The following is a 24481-nucleotide window of genomic DNA, read 5'->3' on the forward strand; positions in this document are numbered from 1 at the left end:
ACACATGAAGATACCAGGAAGTCCCTTGGAAGCATTGGAAATGTTAGTATATGGTTAAATTTCAAATATGCAGAACTGTTTCAAAATATGCGGCAGGCAAAGGATGAAGATTATAAAAAAATTCTACAAGATATAAGAATCGGAAAAGTAAGCGAGCATGGGAAAGAAGCTTTACATGCACGATTAATTTCAAATTTGTATCCAAATGAAAACATTCTTCCAGAGAATATTTTTAAGAAAATTATTGAGAACAAATCTGGAATATGTTTGATGCCAACTCTGTTAGAATGTTCCATCTTCAACAACAAAATGTTAAAGTTAGAAAATGAAGAGATTGTGAAACTAGAAGCAAGAGATAAAATTGAGCATATGGGAGCAACAATTATTTTGTCAGAAAATTTGAAATCAAAATTGGATTCATTAGAGAAGAATATATCTAAAACATCTGGTTTTGAAAAGACTCTGAATGTGTGTTTTAATTGTCGTATTATTTTGAGAAGGAATTTAAATGTTGAAAGAGGTCTGGTAAATGGAGCAATGGGTCATGTTGTTGATTTTATGAATTATAGAAATAGAGATGGAATTGAATTTTTAAAAATTAAATTTGATGGCATTGAGCAAGTACAACAAATCAGTCGTTGTTCTGCTAGATTTTTGCTTGTAAAAGACTTATATGTTCATCGAAAACAGTTTCCTGTTTGTTTGGCATATGCGGTGACAATTCATAAATCTCAAGGTTTAAGTGTAGATAGTGCTTTGGTGAACATTGGAAGTTCTGTGTTTAAAGAGGGTATGGCATATGTGGCATTATCACGAGTCAGAACTTTATCAGGATTGTATTTGATTAAGTGTGATGACACAAAGATTTGTGCAGATCTGGATTGTGTTAAATAATACAATAGATTAAGAAGAGAGTATGCTCCACATTTGCCACAATATCCTCTGTTTGAAAAACGTGTGGTAGATATTTTAGACATGTGTTCTGGTCAAGAAACATTTTCACAGAACATTCAGCAGGATTGTCAGGAATTTTTAATGTATATGTTTGGTGTTTTGGAAGATGAAGGTGTAGATGTAGAAAATCTTTTTAGCCTTTCTTATCAATGGCAGCATGACTGCGACAATTGTAGTTTATCAAGTACTACTAGAATAGACACTGAAAGATTTATATATTTGACTTTACCAGACTGCAAATCAGTGTCATTTAATAATCTAGTTAAAGCAGCTGATCATAATATGGTGTGTACCCAATGTAAGTGTCCAATGCTGTCCACATTATTTATACAAACTTATGGTCTGTATGTCATTTTAGTTTTCCAACGATGTAGACCTGATGGAACTAAATTGACAACTTGTATCAAAAATGTTGTGGCTTCTCAGTTATCAGCAGCAATGGTCCAGGCAGCGCCGCTCTCACTCAGGGCGCTGCCACTGCAAGAATTCTCCCCTCGTGGCTCCAGTAGGATAAGTGAAAAACGCCAGGCAATGGTCCTCTTAGTACGGGAAAACACACCGCTAAACTACGCCACCACCAGCTCCAGCGCTGCGGCACCCGCGACAGCGGGTGCGGCGAGCTATTAACAAGGCGCCTGGGGCTGGGGGCGTGCCGTCGGTCCGGGCCAGGTGTGGGGAAACAGAGGGAGTCTTGGGACTTGCAGTCCCCCGGCAACAGCAGCAATGGTCCAGGCAGCGCCGCTCTCACTCAGGGCGCTGCCACTGCAAGGATTCTCCCCTCGTGGCTCCTGTAGGATAAGTGAAAAACGCCAGGCAAAGGTCCTCTTAGTACGGGAAAACACACCGCTAAACTACGCCACCACCAGCTCCAGCGCTGCGGCACCCGCGATAGCAGGTGCGGCGAGCTATTAACAAGGCGCCTGGGGATGGGGGCGTGCCGTCGGTCCGGGCCAGGTGTGGGGAAACAGAGGGAGTCTTGGGACTTGCAGTCCCCCGGCAACAGCAGCAATGGTCCAGGCAGCGCCGCTCTCACTCAGGGCGCTGCCACTGCAAGGATTCTCCCCTCGTGGCTCCTGTAGGATAAGTGAAAAACGCCAGGCAAAGGTCCTCTTAGTACGGGAAAACACACCGCTAAACTACGCCACCACCAGCTCCAGCGCTGCGGCACCCGCGATAGCGGGTGCGGCGAGCTATTAACAAGGCGCCTGGGGCTGGGGGCGTGCCGTCGGTCCGGGCCAGGTGTGGGGAAACAGAGGGAGTCTTGGGACTTGCAGTCCCCCGGCAACAGCAGCAATGGTCCAGGCAGCGCCGCTCTCACTCAGGGAGCTGCCACTGCAAGGATTCTCCCCTCGTGGCTCCTGTAGGATAAGTGAAAAACGCCAGGCAAAGGTCCTCTTAGTACGGGAAAACACACAGCTAAACTACGCCACCACCAGCTCCAGCGCTGCGGCACCCGCGATAGCGGGTGCGGCGAGCTATTAACAAGGCGCCTGGGGCTGGGGGCGTGCCGTCGGTCCGGGCCAGGTGTGGGGAAACAGAGGGAGTCTTGGGACTTGCAGTCCCCCGGCAACAGCAGCAATGGTCCAGGCAGCGCCGCTCTCGCTCAGGGCGCTGCCACTGCAAGGATTCTCCCCTCGTGGCTCCTGTAGGATAAGTGAAAAACGCCAGGCAAAGGTCCTCTTAGTACGGGAAAACACACCGCTAAACTACGCCACCACCAGCTCCAGCGCTGCGGCTTCTCAGTTATCAATTTCAGGAAGAACCTTTACAACTGTAGCTATTATTTATCATGACAGTCCTTCGACAACATCAGGACATTATACATGCTACTTAAAATGTCAAAAAGGTTGGAGTTACTGCAATGATTCTCATTTGACTTATAAACAACGTTTGCCTTTTGACTTAAAAAATTCTTACCTAATGTTTTTAGAACTTAAATTTTAGTAAAGGTAATTGGCCTATGAAGATGGGTGCAGTTAATAAAAGTTAGTTACTTAGTTAGTCTAATGTTTAAAATGATTTATCTCATATAGGTACTGTAAGTGGATCTCATAGTAAGTGATATCAGTATTACAGGAAATGTTGAACATGAGTGATCAAAAAAGGGAATATGAATTTTTAAACATTGTGAAAATGTTATATGAGCTTTTCTTTCAAAACTTCGGGTAAATGGTAATTTCAGAGTTTAATTAGAGAAATTTCAAAATATACTCATATATCTGACACTATTTGGCCGTAAGGAAAGTTGAAGGTATGAGCAATAAGTTATAACTTAACACAAGGAGGAAAATGAAAACGTTAAGAATTATTTCAGATGTTCTTAGAGCTTTTTTTATAGAAAGTGGATGAAATGGAAGTTTTAGAGAACAGCAGAGTATTTTCCAATGAAAAGGACCTTCACCATCTACTATTTGGCCTCAAGGAAAAGTAAGTGAATGAAAGATTAGTGTACATATATGATTTGTAAGTTTATATGGGTTTTTTAAAACACAATCTTTTAGATTGTGTTTTTTTTCCCGCTGTTATATGATGAAGAGTTTAAACTCACTGTTTTTAGTGAAATTAACTATCTAACATGTTGTATAAGTTATTCTATAGTTTGCATTGTGTAATTTATATTGTATTCCCATTGTCTCACACTCATTTTCCATTTTTCCACCCTTTTCAGCTCTCTTTACTCACTTACACTGCCTTTTTTTCACTTTGTTTCATCGCTGTTCCTTTACTCCACTTCTTTCACAACCCCTCAATCCAATTTCAACTGTCTGCATTTCCTCTCTCCCTTGCACCACTTTTCAGCTTTCTCACATTCTCTCAGTACCACTGCTTTAGTTCTCTTCCCCTCTCTTTCCTTGTTTTGCTCCATTACTCTTTTTCCTTTCTTCACTCATTGTACTGCACTTCACTCAGTCCTTCCCTTAGTCTTTCTGTGTACTTACTTCCTCACTCCTTTTTCCTCTATTGTTCTATATTAACCTCATTCCCTTCATCCCTTCACTCTGTGACTCCCCTTCAGTCACTCTCAGTCATCTTCCATTCCTCTTTCTTGTAAATGGATCCTCATTTAGACTCCTTTCCCTTTCACTCATTCTCCTTTTACTTACTTCTCTTTCCTGATTTCGTTTTGGTATCTCACATTCTTTTAGTATCTTACTTACCTTCAGTAATTTGCTCTCCTTCTATTTCTTTTTCCCTCTTTTTGTCCTTGTACATTACTTTATTTCCGTTCCCGTATTCTTCACTCTTGCTTTATTTCTTAGTACATTGTTTTTGATTGTTAACCTCTTGACCTGTTTCTTCTATTTTAAAATATATATTTTACTAATTATAACTTTTTTTTCTTTTGTCTTTCACAGATACAAAGTGTAGTTTAAACATGCAATTAAGTTTACATTAATTATATGGTAAGTGTGACTAAAAATTGTAGTTTGTCCTCACCCTTTGTTTTAACCTCACTACTTTTCTCTCACCCTACCTCACTCCTGTTTCCTTACTCTGCTTCCCTCACTTATTCTTATCCTCCATGTTTACTTCTCTTTTCCTTACTTTCCTACCACATTCAACTTCTTTCAGTGCCCCTGCTCACCCACACTCCCTCACTTACCATTTTTTTCTGGTTCACTTAGTGCCTTTCTGTCACTCCTTCCTTTACTCTCTCTGTTCTTTCTCTCTGTCACTCCCCATGTCTTACCCTTATTCACTTTTATCCACCCTCTTTCACCCCTCTTTACTTACACTCACTGCTCTTTTCTTTCCCTCCGTCACCGCTGTTCCTTTTCTCTGGTTCCGTCACTACCCGTCATTCCCCATCCTTTACTTTCCTTCCTTTTACTTTCATCACCCATTCACATTCTCCCGGAACCTCTGCTTTAGTCTTCTTCCTCTTTCTTCTCTTCTTTTGCTCCCTTATTCATTTTCCTTTTCTCAGTTACTTCCATTTATACCTTTTCTCTGTTTTACTATCTATTACACAGTCCCTCTGTGTTCTTCCCTCTAGCTCTCTTTCTCTTTACACCACTGTCTCTGTTCCTTTTTGGTCATGCTCACTCCTTCATTATTTTTTTTCTTTTTTTTTGGGTGCGCTCCCGGGACGCGCCCCGGTACGCGCACCGGGAGCGCTCCAGAGTGAAACATAAAAAAAAAATGAATATACTTTAAAAAAAAGTATTATATTAATATACAATATAGGATTTATTTTTAGAAAAAAATACCTTTCTTAGCTATAGACATTTGCTAATAAATAACCTTAGAAATTCAATAAAAAACACATAGGTATGAGGCCCTATATAAAGTTAGGAATTAGCATTTAAAAAACCTATGAAATTCACTGAAAAAACCAGAGGTTTCACACCAGTTATAGTTAGGAATTAGTATTTAAAAAACCTATGAAATTCACTGAAAAAAACATAGGTTTCACACCAGTTATAGTTAGGAATTAGCATTTAAAAAACCTATTAAATTCACTGAAAAAACCATAGGTTTCACACCAGTTATAGTTAGCTAGAAATTTTACTGACATAAAACCATTGAAATTCCCACGTTATAGTTAGTTGGACTCACTATAATTTGCGCACCTGCAATGCACTGCTGATGACGTCACATATTACATCACTCATGACATGGTCAGTGACATCACTGATGACATCACTGATGACACGATCCTTGTGACAGAGTGACAGACCTCCTTTCAGTGTAATGTAACCCTTGAAACACATATTCAAACATAGAAATTAACATTTTTTAAAAAAATGGAGATACCCATACCAGTTTACAACAACCAATTCAGTAATTCCACCATCTATATACACATCCACTCATTCACCAACAGTTCTATATAGTCACTCATACATATACTCACTCATGTAGTGATACACCTATACATCCTGTTACACACCGACAGTCACCCAAAAGTTACTCACACATGCAAATAAACTATTGAACATCCATTTATTTGCATATGCAACTGTACACACACTACCACCATACTTCTAAGGAAACGTACACATACCTACTCTCTTAAACAATCACTTATAGAAACACATACTTATTTAAACAGCAACTGTTACAATCTCTCACTCACATATACTCACTTATATACATCAATACTCACATATACTAGATTAAAACATATGTCATTACTGATAAAGACACTAGTGAGACAGTCACTCACTCACTAACACACACGTATACACACTCATCCACCCATACAGTCCTGCACATATATTGTCTTCAAAACACATACAAACAGTGAGTCAGTCATTGATGCATCTATGTGCTAAGTAATACCCCCACCAAACCATACAGACACTCATACTGATACTAAAAAAAATCTAACAACCCTTATACACACACATGTAGCTACTCACCAACCCATGCAGCCACTTATACACAAAGTGAAACACTGATACATATATTTAAATATTTAAAAATGACTCGCTAATATATGTATTCACTAAGATACACTTAATAAGCCAGTTAACCAATCAATTTCTTTTTAAAAAAACATCCATTTACACACTTATCAAAACATTTATTCTTCCATCGACCTTTACATATACATATATAAAACATATTTATTTTTCAGAAAGACACACATTCACTGGATGGTGTCATCAGTGATGTCATGAGTGATGTCACTGACCATGTCATGAGTGATGTAATATGTGACGTCATCAGCAGTGCATTGCAGGCGCGCAAGTTATAGTGAGTCCAACTAACTATAACGTGGGAATTTCAATGGTTTTATGTCAGTAAAATTTCTAGCTAACTATAACTGGTGTGAAACCTATGGTTTATTCAGTAAATATATATATATATATATATATATATATATATATATATATATATATATATATAGATGTAGATAGATAGATATAGATTTACTTGAAAAAACAAAGCTTACAGGGATGTTATAGTTAGGATGATATTTCACTCATACAAAAGCAGAGAAATTCAGAAGTTATAGTTAGTAAGTACTGGAATGGGTGTGTTAATGGTTTGGAGAATGGTAGTGTGAAAGTTGCAGTGGGTGCATGAAGGGTTGCATGTGGGATTGAGTGGGTGCATCAGAGATTCTGTGGATGTCATAGGTGATGTCACTGACCATGTCATGAGTGATGTAATACGTGAGGTCATAAGCAGTGCATTGTGGGGGCGCGAGTTATAGTTAGCTAAACTAACTAGGTCGGCTGAATTTCTCTGGTTTTGTACAACTGAAATGTCCAATGAACTACAACGTCTCTGAAACATATGTTTTTTTTGAGTGAATTTCAAAGGTTTTTTAAATGCTAATTTCTAACTGTAACGTCCCTGAAACCTGTGGTTTTTTCAGTGAATTTCAAAGGTTTTTTTAAATGTTAATTTCTAACTGAAACATCCCTGAAACCTATCTATCTATCTATCTATCTATCTATCTATCTATCTATCTATCTATCTATCTATCTATCTATCTATCTATCTATCTATCTATCTATCTATCTATCTCTCTCTATACATATCTATATATATATATGTATATAAAAATATATATATATGTATATATATAGATATATATATATATATATATATATATATATATATATATATATATATATATATATATATTCACTGAAAAAAACATAGGTTTCACAATTGTTATAGTTAGGAATTAGCTTTTAAAAAACCTTTGAAATTCAGTGAAAAAAACAGAGGTTTCACAATCGTTACAGTTAGGAATTAGCATTTAAAAAACCTTTGAAATTCACTGAAAAAACCATAGGTTTAACACCAGTTATAGTTAGCTGGACATTTTACTCATACAAAACCATTGAAATTCCCACGTTATTGTTAGTTGGACTCACTATAACTCGCGCGCCCGTAATCCACTGCTGATGATGTCACATATTACATCATTCATGACATGGCCAGTGACATCAATGATGACATCACTGATGTCATCTCAAATGACATCACTGATGACATCATCCAGTGAATGTGTGTCTTTCTGAAAAGATAAGATTTAGTAGGTGCATGACTGAATGTATGAGTGAGTGATTAAATGTGTCTTACTAAATGCATTGGTTAGTGACTAAACTGTCTGAATGTGTGCATCAGTATGTCTGTTGTTGTGTAAGCTGCTGCATGTGTTGATCAGTAGCTATATGAGTGGCTATATGGGTTATTGATTGGTTGCCCAAGTATTTGTATGCGAGGCGGAGTGTGTGTGTGGGTGGCTGGGAGGTGTGAGTCTGTGCATAGATGTGTGAGCAGTTGATTCACTTGGTGTATGGGTTCAAGAGTGCATGTGGAAACAGCTGTATGGGCGGTTGACTATGTGCATGGGTGTGTTGGGTTGGTAAGTGAAAGGGTATCTCAGTACTACATGTCCAAGTAAGTACATATGTAAAACACAGTGCATGTGAGAGTTGACATATATAAATGACTATACATGAGAGCCTGTGATTGCGTAAGTGACTATATGGTTCAATGTGTACTTGTTTCAGTAATTGTAAAAGAGAGTAAGTATGTGTTACTATATATTTGAATAAGTAAGGTTTGGTGTGTATAACTTTGTAGTTGAGGAAATGGGAGTGTGATTGATTCTCTGCATAACTGACTAGGTGTTTGAGTAAGTCTGTGAATGAGTGTCAGTGTGTAAGTGTTTGTATAGGAATATGACTGTATATGATAGTGTTCTACTGATGAGTGTCCGTATGTATGAGTGATTGTATGGGTGAATGAGTGGATGTGTGTGTAGACCTAGCAATCAGTGAGTGCGTATGTAGTTACTGGTATTGGTGAGTCAATAATTTCAGGAATGGTAGGTTATATTTAACACTGGGTGTATCAAAGGTTAGATTAGAGTGTGAGGAGGTGCATTGTATTATCACATGGATGATGTCATCAGTGATGTCATTTGAGATGTCATCAGTGATGTCACTGGCCATGTCATGAATGATGTAATATGTGACATCATCAGCAGTGGATTGCGGGCGCGCGAGTTATAGTGAGTCCAACTAACTATAACGTGGGAATTTCAATGGTTTTGTATGAGTAAAATGTCCAGCTTACTATAACTGGCGTTAAACCTATGGTTTTTTCAGTGAATTTCAAAGGTTTTTTAAATGCTAATTCCTAACTATAACGATTGTGAAACCTCTGTTTTTTTCACTGAATTTCAAAGGTTTTTTAAAAGCTAATTCCTAACTATAACGATTGTGAAACCTATGGTTTTTTCAGTGAATTTCATAGTTTTTTTTAAAGTTAATTCATTTGTATATCGACTTTGTAACCTATAATTATTATTTTTTTGTTAGCTGTTTTTTACATCAATTATTATTTTACTTTTTTTTAAACATTTGTTAAATGTATATATTTTTTTATAATTTTTTCCTGGTGCGCGCACGGTGCGCGTACCGGAGAGCGCACCCGGAAGCGTACCCATCGCTTACCCTGCGAAAATAATTTTTTTAAAAAAAGGTTTTTTGCCTGTCAGGGTCCTACTAGGCCCCCCTCAGAAAACCTAGGGGGTCAGAGGGTGTCTATTCTGCCCCTTTTTAATTATTTCCCCATTTATTTTTCACCTCATGTGTGTCTATTCTTCAGAGTCACAAGATGGCGGACTATGCAGACCATTTAGAATGTTTACAGACCCTCAAGAGCCAATTCGCTTTTGAAATTTACAACCAATTAAAATGTTTCTTTGGTTTTGAATTTCTGTGTGATGAAGTTTCATTGGTTTTCTACTAATGAAATGGTTCTCTAATGAGAGGGAAACACAGCCATTTTGTGATAGTACTCTTTGAGGTACATTTGTGAGGAATTTCTGGTGTTGTATTTCTGGTGTAAAAATTTACACAGTATTATCTCTTCTACTGCTTTCTAAAAGGTGGGTTGTTAATTTGTAAGGGGAATTTAATACTTGATAAAGCTAGTTTAATATTATCTATTACTAAAAACGATAAATTAAAGTGTTTTTTTTCTACTATTTACAGCAAGAAATTTAAAAAGAATATGGATGTCAATGAGGACACCGTTAACATTAATTTTGAAATTTCTGCAACCTTTGTTGAGAATACTTTGATTGAGGTTTCAAATGATCCTATTTATAATACTATTCAAGAAGAAGAAGACCTTGTTTTGAGAGAAGATGGAATGGAGGATTTTAATGATGAGACTTTGGATGTTGAATTAATGGAATGTTTGGACTAAGTTGAGATCCAGGAGTCATTTATGAAGAGTTCTGATGAGGAGATTCCTGATCAATTAATGCTAGAAGTACTTCTAAGTTATGAAAATTCTGAAGAATAAATCTATATTTATAAATTATAAATAGTTTGAGACATTTTTCTGTTATTTTATTTGAAATTTATGAGATAGTAGTGAAATAATTGTAGTATAAAGTGAGACTTATAGTATAGAGTGCAACATTTCTGTATTACATAGTTAGTTTACTCACGGTTACTTCCCTTCTCCCACTATGTGTGCATTTCACATCTCTTTTTCATCTCATGCCTTCTTTTTCTCACTATTTTGCTCTGTGCATCAGGTGTAATGTATGCAAAGAGGGCGTATTGACGCAAAGAAGGGTTGTACAAATGACGCAGTCAAATCTATGAGATTTCACAGTGTCACTTTTAGGACGCTGTTGTGTCTTTATTTTCCACCTGCCTCATAGTAGGTGTAAGACTGATGCAGGCCCTTTCAGTTAGGGCTTGCTCCATGTGAAAGGATGCATTGCTGGAAAATATTTTTTTAAATGGCATACATTGAGATGGAATATACAAAAAAAGAGAGACATACTTACAAGCTGTGTGCGCAATCTTTAATATAGTTGTGTGTTTATAAGGTAGACTTTTTTATAAATTGTTTTTTATGCTTGGATTCAATGCTGGTTTAGACATTGTGTAATGGTTTCATTGGAGTTGTAAATATGCTCATTTTTATGAAGCACATTGTGCAACCTGTAGAATGGGTAGAACGAGTGAATGTCAAGAGAGGGATAGGAATAGCACATACAAAACCATATGAAATGTTGGGGAGATGCATAAACACACAGCTATGTCAAAGATTGTGCACACAGCTTGTAAATATGCAGGCAGACAAACCAATCTTTGACATATCTGTGTGTTTATAAGGTAGACTCTCACAGTGATAAGATCTCTCACAGCATTTCATATTCTTGTCTGAGTGCATATTTACAAGCTGTGTGCACAATCTTTGACACAGCTGTGTATTTATAAGGTAGACTCTCACAATGTTAACATCTCTCACATTATGTAAGGTGAGGTCATGAGCTTGCCCCATGTGAAAGGATGCATTGCTAGAAATTATTTTTTTTACTACAATTTATTACACTGTTTATCCCTGTGGTGTGCTTGAGAGCCTCATTTATGAGACCATGCGTTACTTTTACACCGCAGGTGCATCACTTTTTGTGACACAGCAGTCGTGTCAACTGTAATGTATACAAAAGGGGTGTATTGACACAAGAAAGGGTTGTAGAGGTGACGCAGTGAAATCTATGAGATTTGTGATAAGTGAGGCAAGCGCTATAAGGAAACAGAGATGTGGGAATATCAAAGAAGAGTAGTGAGCTTATGGAAAATAGTATAGAGAAAAAATATATTCTACACCAAACTTACCTTATAAGTAATATCAACTTAGTTTTATATTTTCCTTTAAATTTATATCTGTGAAAGATAAAACAAAATAAGTTACAATATTTATAATATATATTTTACAATACAAGAGATAAAGTAGGAGATTAACAAGGGTAAGTGAGGATGAGTGAAGGGCAGGGAGGTTGATGAAAAAGGGAAAATAAAGAGTAAGCTTGAGACAAATGAAGTGAAGGAGTGAGAATATAGAGATAGTAAAGAAAAAAGTGACACAAAGGAACTGAGTAAGAGAGCAAAGAAAGGTAAGGAAGGGAGTGTGGGTTATTTTTAGGGAGTAAGCATGACGGAAGAGGAGTGAGAGAGTGAGAGGATCCAGAAACTGAAAGTAAGACACAGGCTGTGAGGGAAAGGGAATGAAGATGTGAGAGGATAGAAGAAGTGATAAAAGACGTGAGTGAAGTGTTATAAGGTGAATAAGAGAAGGAGAATTATTGAGGTAACAAAGAAAGGAAACAAAGGGAAGGGGAGTGAAGTAGAGTGACTGACAGCTGGAAATTGGTGGATGGGAGAGAGGTAATGAGCAGTGAAGGAGTGGTTAATGAGAATAAGTGTGGAAAATGGAATAAGCGAAGGTAGGTGAGGGAGAGTCAAAAAAGGCCAGTGAGGATCAGTTAAAAAGAGTGATAGAGGGTGGAAATAGGTAACTGAGCATAAGAGAATTCAAAAATAATATATATTTAATAATAGAAAATACAAAATAATTTCAACATGTTAAATGGTTTATTTTTGCTGTTCTCAGAATATATTGAATTTCACTTAAAACAGTGACTTCAAAAGTACTCATCATATAACAGTGGGGAAAAAAACCCACAATCAAAATGATTGTGTTTAAAAAACCCATTGAATAATTACTTAAATAATGTAAATTTTAAAAAATCATATCTAAACTCACTTTTGATCCATCCACTTTTCCATGAGGCCAAATTGTATATAGAAAGTCCTTTTCTATATAAATTAGTCCACTGTTTTTCAAATGTCTCATTTACCCGACTTTCTGAAAGAAAAGCTCCAACAACTTTCATGTTATGAAACAAGAGTTTTACTTCCATCTCTAGCTTACATTTAATAAATAATTCTGATAATACTCACAGCACAGTTTATATAATAAACATATACTATCTCTATGAGAACTACATGTTTTTTATTACCTTCATCACTCTCATTCAGAAAGTAATTTTGAAGAGTAAACTAAGTTATATTAACTGCTGCAATCTTCATAGCCAATTACCTTCTCTAAAATTTTGGTTGTAAGAACACTAGGTAAGAATTTAGTAAGTCAGAAGGCAAAAGTTGTTTGAAAGTCAATTGAGTATCATTACAGTGCTTCCAACCTTTTTCACATTTTAAATAGACTGTGTAATGTCCTGATGTTGTTGAAGGATCATCATGGTAAATAATTGCTGCAGTTGTAAAGGTTCTTCCTGAAATTGATAATTGAGAAGCCACAACATTTTTAATTAATGTTGTCAATTTAGTCCCATCAGGTCTACATCGTTGGAACATTAAAATAACATACTGTCTATATCTTATAAAAAATAAAGTTGATAGCATTTCAGATTTACATTGACTACAAACCATGTTTTGATTTGTTGCTCTAACTAGATTATTAAAAGACACTGATTTGCAGTCTGGTAAAGTCAAATATATAAATCTTTCAGTGTGTACTGTAGTACTACTTGAAAAGGAGCAATTGTCACAGTCATGTTGCCATTTATAAGAAAGGCCAAAAAGATTTTCGACATCTACACCTTCATCTTGCAATACAACAAGCATGTACATTTTAGAGAAAGAAAACAACATTAACCACTAATTAGCATAACAGTTGACACCAGAACTATTTTCAAACTGAAATCCAACAACATCTTTAACTGAATCCATTTCCTTTCTGCTTACAATTACTGTTTCATCTACTTTTTTTCTTTTTGCTACAACTTCACTACAATTTTTCTCATTTCTTTTTTTTCGGCCTACCCCACGCTTTTCAAACAGAGGATATTGAGGTAAATTTGGAGCATACTCTCTTCTTAACCTATTATATTCTTTTACACAATTTAGATCTGCATTATTCTTTGTCTCATCAAAATCAATCAAGTACAATCCAGATAAAGTTCTAACTCGAGATAAAGCAACATATGCCATCCCATCCTTGAACACAGAATTTCCAATATTCACCAAAGCAGTATCAACACTTAAACCTTGAGATTTATGAATAGTTACTGCATATGCTAAAGAAACAGGAAACTGTTTTCGGCGGACATATAAATCTTTCACTAGCAAAAACCGAGCAGAACAACGACTGATTTGTTGTACATCTTCAATATCATCAAATTTAATTTTTATAATTTCAATTCCATCTCTATTTCGGTAATTCACAAAATCCACAACATGACCCAATGCTCCATTTACTAAACCTCTTTCCACATGTAAATTACGTCGTAAAATGATACAACAATTTAAAGATGCATACAGAGCCTTTTCCATACCAGCAGTTTTAGATATTGTCTTCTCTAAAGAATTCAATTTTGTTTTCAACTTTTCTGACAAAATAATAGTGGCTCCTTCATGTTCTATTTTATCAAAAGCTTCCAGTTTCACAATCTCTTGATTTTCCAACTTTAACATTTTGGTGTTGAAGATTGAACATTCTTGCAGAGTTGGCATCAAGCATATGACAGATTTGTTTTCAGGAATTTTCTTAAAAATATTCTCTGGGAGAATATTTTCTTTTGGAAACAAATTTGAAATTAATCGTCCATGGAAAGCTTCTTTGCCATGCTCAGTTAGTTTTCCAATTCTTGCATCTTGTAGAATATTTTTATAATTTTCATCCTTTGCCTGTCGCATATTTTGAAGTAGTTCTGCATATTTGAAATTTAGCCATGCCATATGTTAACATTTCCAATGCTTCCTAAGCACTTCCTGGTATCTTCATGCGTAAGCATTTTAAACATTGGCTGTCCTTTCACTGGTGTTAGTTGCAGTAAATCTCCAAAAACAATGATGTGTTTGCCTCCAAATAACACATCATAGTCTGTTTTAAGAGTTTCTTGCATTCCTAAATGCACAAAAGCAAGCATTACATTTGATAATATGCTTACTTCATCAATGATAAGAAGTTTCATTTTCTTTAGTACTCTTGAAACTTCACAACAAGCTTCTCCAGATAGCTTGTGGTATTGTAATTTGTTGTCATGCTCCACTGGCAGCATCAATAAGCGGTGTAAAGTAAATCCTTTAATGTTGTGTGCTGCCAACCCAGTTGGAGCAGTAACAACACAAGAGAGCGATGACTCAGTTTTTTTCTGCAAATATGTTGCAATCACTTTAATCAAGAAACTTTTCCCAGTTCCTGCTTCTCCACTCACATCCAGTCGGATAGGTACAAATGATGTACATGAGCACTCTTTTCTCATGAGATAAACCATGCTCAATTTGTTGTTTGACTTGATCATATATTTGTCTCTGCTCAACGTTTAGTTCTTTTTCCAAATCTTCTAAGTCAACTCCATCCTCCTGAGCTTGTTCCATGGCTCTTTCAACTTCATCCATGGCAGTGGCAGCTTCATTTTGTATAATTGGTCCTCCTAGTGGATCCTGACTCAATGAAGTAGAACTCTGACTGTCTTGAGAACTGTCTCTAGCAATCTCTGCTGCAATTGTAGCTTCTTGCTGTATTTCCTCGTTCAACATTTGTAGATAACTTGAAAAAACAGGACATTGTATGGTATCTTCGGTTGCATTGAACGAATCTTCATAAGTAAGAAAATCTGCAAGTAGTTCCTCTTCTCTACTAAGTATGAGCGGAAAATCCGTTCCGCTCGCGGATTTTGCGAATTTTCGGTAAATTCGCGATCCGCGAACTCCCGCGAATTTACCGAGAATTCGCAAATCTGCGAGCGGCGGATTTTTCGGGGGCAAAAGTTCAAGCCTGGCCTGTTGTAACTATTTTACGATGGCGCCGGCAAGCTGCCAGCGCCATCCTAAAATAGTTACTAAGTTAGCTTCAACAGGAAGCTCTAATAGATAAAATAAAGCAGGTGCTCGATTTTATCTATTAGAGCTTCCTGTTGAAGCTAATTTAGTAAGTATTTTAGGATGGCGCTGGCAGCTTGCCGGCGCCATCCTAAAATATTTACCATGCCCTTCCTGTGACTCATTCATCAGCCCAAAAACAATCATGAGCGTCGTCGAGGCAGGTGTGCCTTCTTCACAAATCTACCATGGAAAATCAGCTGTGATGCTGGATAGAGGCTTTTGCATCCGTGACTTTCACGAGCGCAATACCCGTGCTGTTCCTGTGACCAGGATTTTCTTTCTCTTCATCTACTGAACTGATCTTTCTCTGACCTTTTATTCACACAAGAGGCACATACTGGGCACATTGTGTTCGCACGGGTTTCTGCAAGTTCGCACGCGTTTTGTACAATTTCGCTATTTGCGAAATTGTACAAAACCCTCGCGAACTTGCAGAAACCCGTGCGAACATAAAAAAATTTAAAAATCCGCAAATTCGCGGGAATTCGCGGATTTTGCGGATTGCGAGTTCGCAAATCCGCAAAATTCGCGAACGCGAGATTCGCAAAATTCGCCCATGCCTATTCTCTACGCCAAGGTTTAAAGAGTTGTAAAAGTGCTAAGTAATAAAATTCTCTTTTATCTGGAGAATCACAACTCAATTTACGATGATTAATCAAATGACCTTTTCTTTGTTTTACTAAACAGCCTTCACATCCAATTACAGCATATACACCTTTATTGATGTCTTCTGTGACGTTCCTTTTAAAAGTGTAGGGTTGCAGAACTTCATAGAGACAAGCGTTCTCAAGGTGAATACTTCTATTTGGATAGTATGTATCCAACATGTTTGTCTTCAAAATATCTGTACTGTCCGGTTCTTTCTCCGCCAAATACTCAATTTCTTGTACAGATTTCAAAACTCGGTTTCGTATTGCAGCAAACCTAGACTCACCCAAATGATGGTTCTAGATTTGGCATATAGACTTGCTGATGACAACCGATCAGAACATTCATACGCTCCAATTTCTCGATGCGACAACATCTTTAGACTGTAACTGTATAATTTCTTGCGTAGACTCTTTTCATATGAAATCTCCTCCCACATTTTCTTCAGTTCCGTTTTTTCTGATTTTGTGATGTAAGACGTCACATATCGAGTCACAGCAATAGAGTTGTCAGCCACATATTGAATATCCATGTTAGCATTCCACATGGACAAAATGACTGGGTTGTGCTCATTTATATATTTGGATTCCTCATTTCTTCTTAGGATGTATATATTTTTGGGTGATTTCCTTGTCACAGTATGTCGCAGAGAAGACATAAAATTGTTGACTCTTCCTTTCGATGTTACTGGACGTGGAAATGCAAAACAACATTTCGTGTAGAACTTATCCTTGGATTTGTATTTTCGACGACAGTATTTCCCACAACGATGGGTTTGAAAGCGTAAAACTTGCTGTCTTAAATTGTTTTCGTCTGCACTTTTCGGAACAGTACATGTAGAATACTGCTCAATGAAACTCATCACTTTCTCATCTGAATCTAATCCAAATTTTGGTGCATCTTTAATCCATAGCAGCATATGTATATGAGGAGCACCTCTTGCTTGATAATCCTTCCTCCAAAAGAAATCCAACACCTCTCCAAGCGGGGGATTTTTTTTGTTTGTAATAAAAGACATCATAGCTTCAAACCTATGATTGAAATACCTGCATACATTAACTGGATCCAAAGAGCACAGTTCTCCAGGTGTCTTGTATTCAATATTTTCAATGTTTTTATTTGCCTCTCGTAGAAATTCAAGTGTGTCTTCCCAAGCATATTCAGCACAGCTAAGAGTGAGAAACCATGTAGGAGTTCCTAAGTTTCTTAGTATACATTTCAATTCCCCATGACGACGGTACCAATACTCGTTAGTACCACGCTGACATGCCATGAGATTATTTAGCTGAGATTCCAATACACTGTTTTGCAGTTTGACTTTATCCATAAACTCCCTTGCCGAAACACTATGTAGATGTGCTCCACTATTCAGTATATGGTTTACTGCATAGGAAAGTCCAGACAAGTCACTCTCAAACAGTAGATGGAACAAATATGGAATGCATTGACGAAACCTTGGATCTTTTGCATATGAACTTGAAGTCCGGTATTCAGATGCAGGAATTTGAACAGGTCGGTCGTCATATCGTCCACCTTCACCTGTTGGAAATAACTGTGGAAAACAACGAGCTTCTAAACTTTCTTCCCATACAGTAATGGGACTTCCTTCGGCTTTTTTCATCTGAAACAAGTCAACAGCATTCCCCATTACTTCTTTGGAATGCAATGGATGAACACTATAATGTTCATAAATTTCTTCACTTCTAGAGACATCAACTTTTTCTATTTGCCCAGCAGAGACATCAGTGTCCTCTTCTACAGTTGTTTCTTCTTCTCCCAAATACACATTTCTATAGTACTGATTATTTTTTACCAAATACAACGTTGCCTTCTTGACTTTCCTAACATCCACTAATTCTTGCCAGATTTTCTTACTCTTTGTCGGAACACCATTAACTAGAATAACCAGAGGTTCCTCTTCTACTTTTTCCACACCAATCGTATCAATATTTTTCTTAAACTCAAGAGGCAAATAAACAACTCTTCCCTTTAATCCTCTCTGTAAATCTGAAGGAGGCAATTTCCCAGTCTTAGGCTCCAAGCGAACAATAGCCTGAAAAGGATGCACACATTGAATGAGAATAGACTCATAGGTATTTAAATCCATCAATTCAGAAGGAATATCTACCAACTCCATATTATTATCAACAGCTCTAACAGGCATTTTATTTTCATTTAATTTATTATAGCAATATGTACAAATACGTTGATCAGAGCCCAAATCAAAACAATTTTCACCCAACAAATAAGTAGCAAAATCCTTCCACTCATTATTATTTATCTTTTTGCTTTTTACATATAAATCAACTAATCTAGTCTGATGTTTATAATGAGTTCACCGACAACAAACAAGAAAAATTAGGCCTTTAACTTGAATTGATTTTAAACTTTATAATTTTATTTTCAAAACTTTCTGTACTTAAAATCTCTTCATTCTATTCTACATTACCTTCTATTAGTGTATCAATTTCTGTACTGACCTCTTTTTCAACAAAGTAACAAGACTTAATTTCATCACAAATGTTTTTGACATCTAATTCAGTTCCATGCAAAAGAGCACTGTTTAACTGTTTTAGTTTAAGTGCTGGACTTTTTGCATAGTACAACCTTCTCACTAATTTCCTCACTTTATTATGATGCACTGCTAACATCCTAAAATGATGAAAAACACTCTGACATACTTTCCTTGAAAGACAAGCCAATGAATGCCCTAGCAAACCCGTTTGTTCTCTCAGTCTACAAGGATCTAAGTCTTGTAAAATTTTCATTTTTTGTTTCACACTTTTCTTAGTATATGTCCGTAAGAAATTGCAAAACAAATCAATTGATTCCTGTCGAACACTACAAATTTTACTACAATTCCATGTATAAACTGGAGCCTTAGGACATCTTCCTAAAACTTTATTTGCTAACACCTCTTCTGTATTTCGAGACACAATCTCTTCTTTTTCAACCGGACAACCATCTTTCACCTCATATGCTCGACCACTGGTGTCAACTGCATGCACCAAATCATTATCTTGAAAGTAACTTTCTTCATTAAAATATGGCTCAGAATTTGAACTATGCTTCCATTCTCCAGAAAAAACATCACAGAAATGAGTTCGATTAATTACTCTCCTCCACTTACATTTTGATTTGAACACATTGATTATCTTATCAAGTGTACGAATTCTATTCATTACTAAACTAAACAATTTATTTTTCACTTTAAATGCTTCATCCACAATCTTAACTATGTTTCTTTTTTCTTGTAAAAAGATGTCTTTTTTTATACGTTTTGATATTTTTTAATAAATTTAAAACAATTCTGTTGTAAAACATTCGTCTACGAATGTCAGAAAATTGTTTACTTCTTGTATTTCTTTGCAAGATATTGTCTCCTTGTACACGTCTAACATTTTTAGAAGGATATCCTGTCTTTTTTGAAATTACAGCTGTTTCATTTTTCTTAAGTAAACAACTTTTTTTTTTGCTTGACATTTCAATAAGTTCCTCAGAAAATTTTTACTTTGCTTACCAGAAGCATTTTTCTTTTTCTCTGAAGATTTTATTTTGGTTGCTTCTTGATTTTCTTTTTCCTTAGACCTTAATTTCCGTTTATAAATTTTAGCAGCTCTGCTTTTTGTAGGCATGTTCTTGTTTGTTTGTATAAAAAACTATAGATGATTATAATCTGTGGAAAACAAAAAATAACATATTATACACCACTACAAACATATTACATAGCAATTACGATAAGTAAACAATATAAACACTAGTATACAACAAAATGCTCATTTACGTTACATGTGCTTTGCTTTGTGTCAAAAACGATTTACTAATTAATATGACATCTTGTTTATAAATAGGTGGCCTGTTTTTGGCCTGTACATGCAGAGAAATAATTAGTACAGAGACACACATAGTGCTTCAACAGACAGAGATGGTAGATTACATGTAATATCGTGCACATGTGCCTCAGATCACACCAAATCTATTGCATTTTCAATGCTAGTTTACCTTGCTTCCATCAAAAAAGCAGTCAGATGTGTCACACATTTACCAAAAATTTAGAATGTTAGCATTCTAGTTGCTCATTATTTGAAGCTTCACTCACAGTGTAATCTTAGACAGATTAATTGGATTTTAGATATAATGTTCCATGTCTGTCACTGCCAACAGTATATGTGACTCTGCCTAACATCACAATAATGGGTGAATCAAGCTTCAGTCACAGTGTGATCTTAGGAACATAATCAGAATGTTAGATATAATGTACCATGTCTGTCTCTGCCAACAGTATGTGTGACTCTGCTTAAGATCACAGTGGTGGGTGAATCAAGCTTCATTCACATTGTGATCTTAGGCACATGATCAGAATGTTAGATATAATGTACTGTGTCTATCTCTGCCAACAATATGTATGACTCTGCATAACATCACAGTGATGGGTGAATCAAGCTACACTTACAGTATGATCTTAGGCAGTATGTGTGTTTCTGCTCATATTATTTCACTGTCTCTACTGGCCAAAAACAGGCCACCTATATATAAGCAACACATAACATTAGTTGCTCATAACATATAACATCCTGCTCATGTGCCTAAAATAACACTATGACTAAAGCTTCATTCACCCATCAGTGTGATGTTAGGCAGATGACCAGAATGTCACATGTAATATACCATGTCTTTTAAAAACATGTACTTCCATATTTTTTAAGACATCAGTAAGCATTTTCACATGGGGCAATCCCTCAATGTAATGTGAGAGATGATAACATTGTGAGAGTGTACCTTATAAACTCACAACTATGTCAAACATTGTACATACAGCTTGTAAATGTACACCCAGACAAAAATATGAAATGCTGTGAGAGATCTTATCACTGTGAGAGTCTACATAATAAACACACACCTATGTCAAAGATTGCTTTCTCTGCCTGCATATTTACAAGCTGTGTGCACAAGCTGTGACATAGCTGTGTGTTTATACATCTCCTCACCATTTCATATGGTTTTCTATCTGCTGTTCCTATCCCTCTCCAGACATTCACTCCTTCTACCCATGCTACAGGTTGCACAATGTGCTTCAAAAAAATGAGCATATTTACAACTCCAATTAAACCATTACACAATTTCTAAACCAGCATTGAATCCAAGCATAAAAAGCAATTTATAAAGAAGTGTACCTTTTAAACACACAACCATATCATAGATTGCGCACGCAGCTTGTAAATATGTCTCTCTTTTTTTGAATATTCTATCTCAATTTATGCCATTTTAAGAAATAATTTCCAGCAATGCATCCTTTCACATGGGGCAAGCCCTAAGTGAAAGGGCCTGCGTCAGTTTTACACCTGCTGTGAGGCAGGTGCAAAATTTTGACACAACAGCGTCCTAAAAGTGACGCTGAGAAATCTCATAGATTTCACTGCATCATTTGTACAACCCTTCTTTGCGTCAATACGCCCCCTTTGCATACATTACACCTGACGCACGTATAATGTGGCACAGGGCTTTACAAAGTGACGCATCTACCTAGATGTGTCACTTTGTAAATATAACTCAACAAGGTGCAATTTTTACACCACTGCTCTATCACAAAAAATGACGCACCGGCGGCATAAAAGTGACGCATGGCCTCATAAATGAGGCCCTCAAGCACACCACAGGAAAAAACAGTGTAAAAAATTGTAGTTAAAAAATAATTTCCAGCAATGCATCCTTTCACATGGGGCAATCCCATGACCTAACCTTATGTAATGTGAGAGCTGATAACATTGTGAGAGTGTACCTTATAAACTCACAACTATGTCAAACATTGTACACCCAGCTTGTAAATATACACCCAGACAAGAATATGAAATGCTGTGAGAGATCTTATGACTGTGAGAGTCTACATAATAAACACACACTTATGTCAACGATTGCTTTCTCTGCCTGCATATTTACAAGCTACGTGCACAATCTTTGACATAGCTGTGTGTTTATACATCTCCTCACCATTTCATATGGTTTTCTATCTGCTATTCCTATCCCTCTCCAGACATTCACTCCTTCTACCCATGCTACAGGTTGCACAATGTGCTTCAAAAAATGAGCATATTTACAACTCCAATTAAACCATTACACAATTTCTAAACCAGCATTGAATGCAAGCATAAAAAACAATTTATAAAGAAGTGTACCTCATAAACATACAACTATATCATAGATTGTGCACGCAGCTTGTAAATATGTCTCTCTTTTTTTGAATATTCTATCTCAATTTATGCCATTTAAAAAAATAATTTCCAGCAATGCATCCTTTCACATGGGGCAAGCCCTAAGTGAAAGGGCCTGCGTCAGTTTTACACCTGCTGTGAGGCAGGTGCAAAATGTTGACAAAACAGCGTCCTAAAAGTGACGCAGAAAAATCTCATAGATTTCACTGCGTCATTTGTCTAACCCTTCTTTGCGTCAATACGCCCCCTTTGCATACATTACACTTGACGCACGTATAATGTGGCACAGGGCTTTACAAATTGGCGCATCTACCTAGATGCGTCACTTTGTAAATATAACTCAAGAGGTGCAATTTTTACACCACTGCTCTGTCACAAAAAGTGACGCACCGGCGGCATAAAAGTGACGACATGGCCTCATAAATGAGGCCCTCAAGCACACCACAGGAAAAAACAGTGTAAATAATTGTAGTTAAAAAATAATTTCCAGCAATGCATCCTTTCACATGGGGCAATCCCATGACCTTACCTTATGTAATGTGAGAGATGATAACATTGTGAGAGTGTACCTTATAAACTCACAACTATGTCAAACATTGTACACACACCTTGTAAATATACACCCAGACAAGAATATGAAATGCTGTGAGAGATCTTATGACTGTGAGAGTCTACATAATGAACACACACCTATGTCAAAGATGGCTTTCTCTGCCTGCATATTTACAAGCTGCGTGCACAATCTTTGACATAGCTGTGTGTTTATACATCTCCTCACCATTTCATATGGTTTTCTATCTGCTATTCCTATCCCTCTCCAGACATTCACTCCTTCTACCCATGCTACAGGTTGCACAATGTGCTTAAAAAAATGAGCATATTTACAACTCCAATTAAACCATTACACAATTTCTAAACCAGCATTGAATGCAAGCATAAAAAACAATTTATAAAGAAGTGTACCTTATAAACACACAACTATATCATAGATTGTGTACGCAGCTTGTAAATATGTCTCTCTTTTTTTGAATATTCTATCTCAATTTATGCCATTTTAAAAAATAATTTCCAGCAATGCATCCTTTCACATGGGGCAAGCCCTAAGTGAAAGGGCCTGCGTCAGTTTTACACCTGCTGTGAGGCAGGTGCAAAATTTTGACACAACAGCATCCTAAAAGTGACGCAGAAAAATCTCATAGATTTCACTGCGTCATTTGTACAACCCTTCTTTGCGTCAATACGCCCCCTTTGCATACATTACACTTGACGCACGTATAATGTGGCACAGGGCTTTACATAGTGACGCATCTACCTAGATGCGTCACTTTGTAAATATAACTCAAGAAGGTGCAATTTTTACACCACTGCTCTATCACAAAAAATGACGCACCGGCGGCATAAAAGTGACGCATGGCCTCATAAATGAGGCCCTCAAGCACACCACAGGAAAAAACTGTGTAAAAAATTGTAGTTAAAAAATAATTTCCAGCAATGCATCCTTTCACATGGGGCAATCCCATGACCTTACCTTATGTAATGTGAGAGATGATAACATTGTGAGAGTGTACCTTATAAACTCACAACTATGTCAAACATTGTACACACACCTTGTAAATATACACCCAGACAGGAATATGAAATGCTGTGAGAGATCTTATGACTGTGAGAGTCTACATAATAAACACACACCTATGTCAAAGATTGCTTTCTCTGCCTGCATATTTACAAGCTGCATGCACACTCTTTGACATAGCTGTGTGTTTATACATCTCCTCACCATTTCATATGGTTTTCTATCTGCTATTCCTATCCCTCCCCAGACATTCACTCCTTCTACCCATGCTACAGGTTGCACAATGTGCTTCAAAAGAATGAGCATATTTACAACCCCAATAAAACCATTACACAATTTCTAAACCAGCATTAAATCCAAGGATAAAAAACAATTTATAAAGAAGTGTACCTTATAAACACACA

General features: G+C 36.7%; 2 protein-coding genes across 2 annotated transcripts in view; both read right to left on the reverse strand.

The window, feature by feature from the left end:
* The window catches only part of LOC147707523 (lebercilin-like), a 1017522-nt gene that overhangs the window by 713370 nt on the left and 279671 nt on the right, over positions 1-24481 (reverse strand). The gene's annotated exons all lie outside the window — the stretch shown is intronic.
* The window catches only part of LOC147707525 (uncharacterized), a 14036-nt gene continuing 3130 nt past the window's right edge, over positions 13576-24481 (reverse strand). The window contains exons 2-3 of the mRNA XM_086925096.1: positions 16219-18583; positions 13576-15402 (exon numbers count right to left, since the gene is read on the reverse strand). Of these exons, the coding sequence (XP_086781222.1) occupies positions 16543-18583 (2041 nt within the window). The 3' untranslated portion in view covers positions 13576-15402; positions 16219-16542. The remainder of the gene's footprint in view (positions 15403-16218; positions 18584-24481) is intronic.

The sequence above is a fragment of the Lissotriton vulgaris genome, chromosome 6 (genome assembly GCF_964263255.1).
Source record: "Lissotriton vulgaris chromosome 6, aLisVul1.2, whole genome shotgun sequence".
In the NCBI taxonomy this organism is placed as follows: domain Eukaryota; kingdom Metazoa; phylum Chordata; class Amphibia; order Caudata; family Salamandridae; genus Lissotriton; species Lissotriton vulgaris.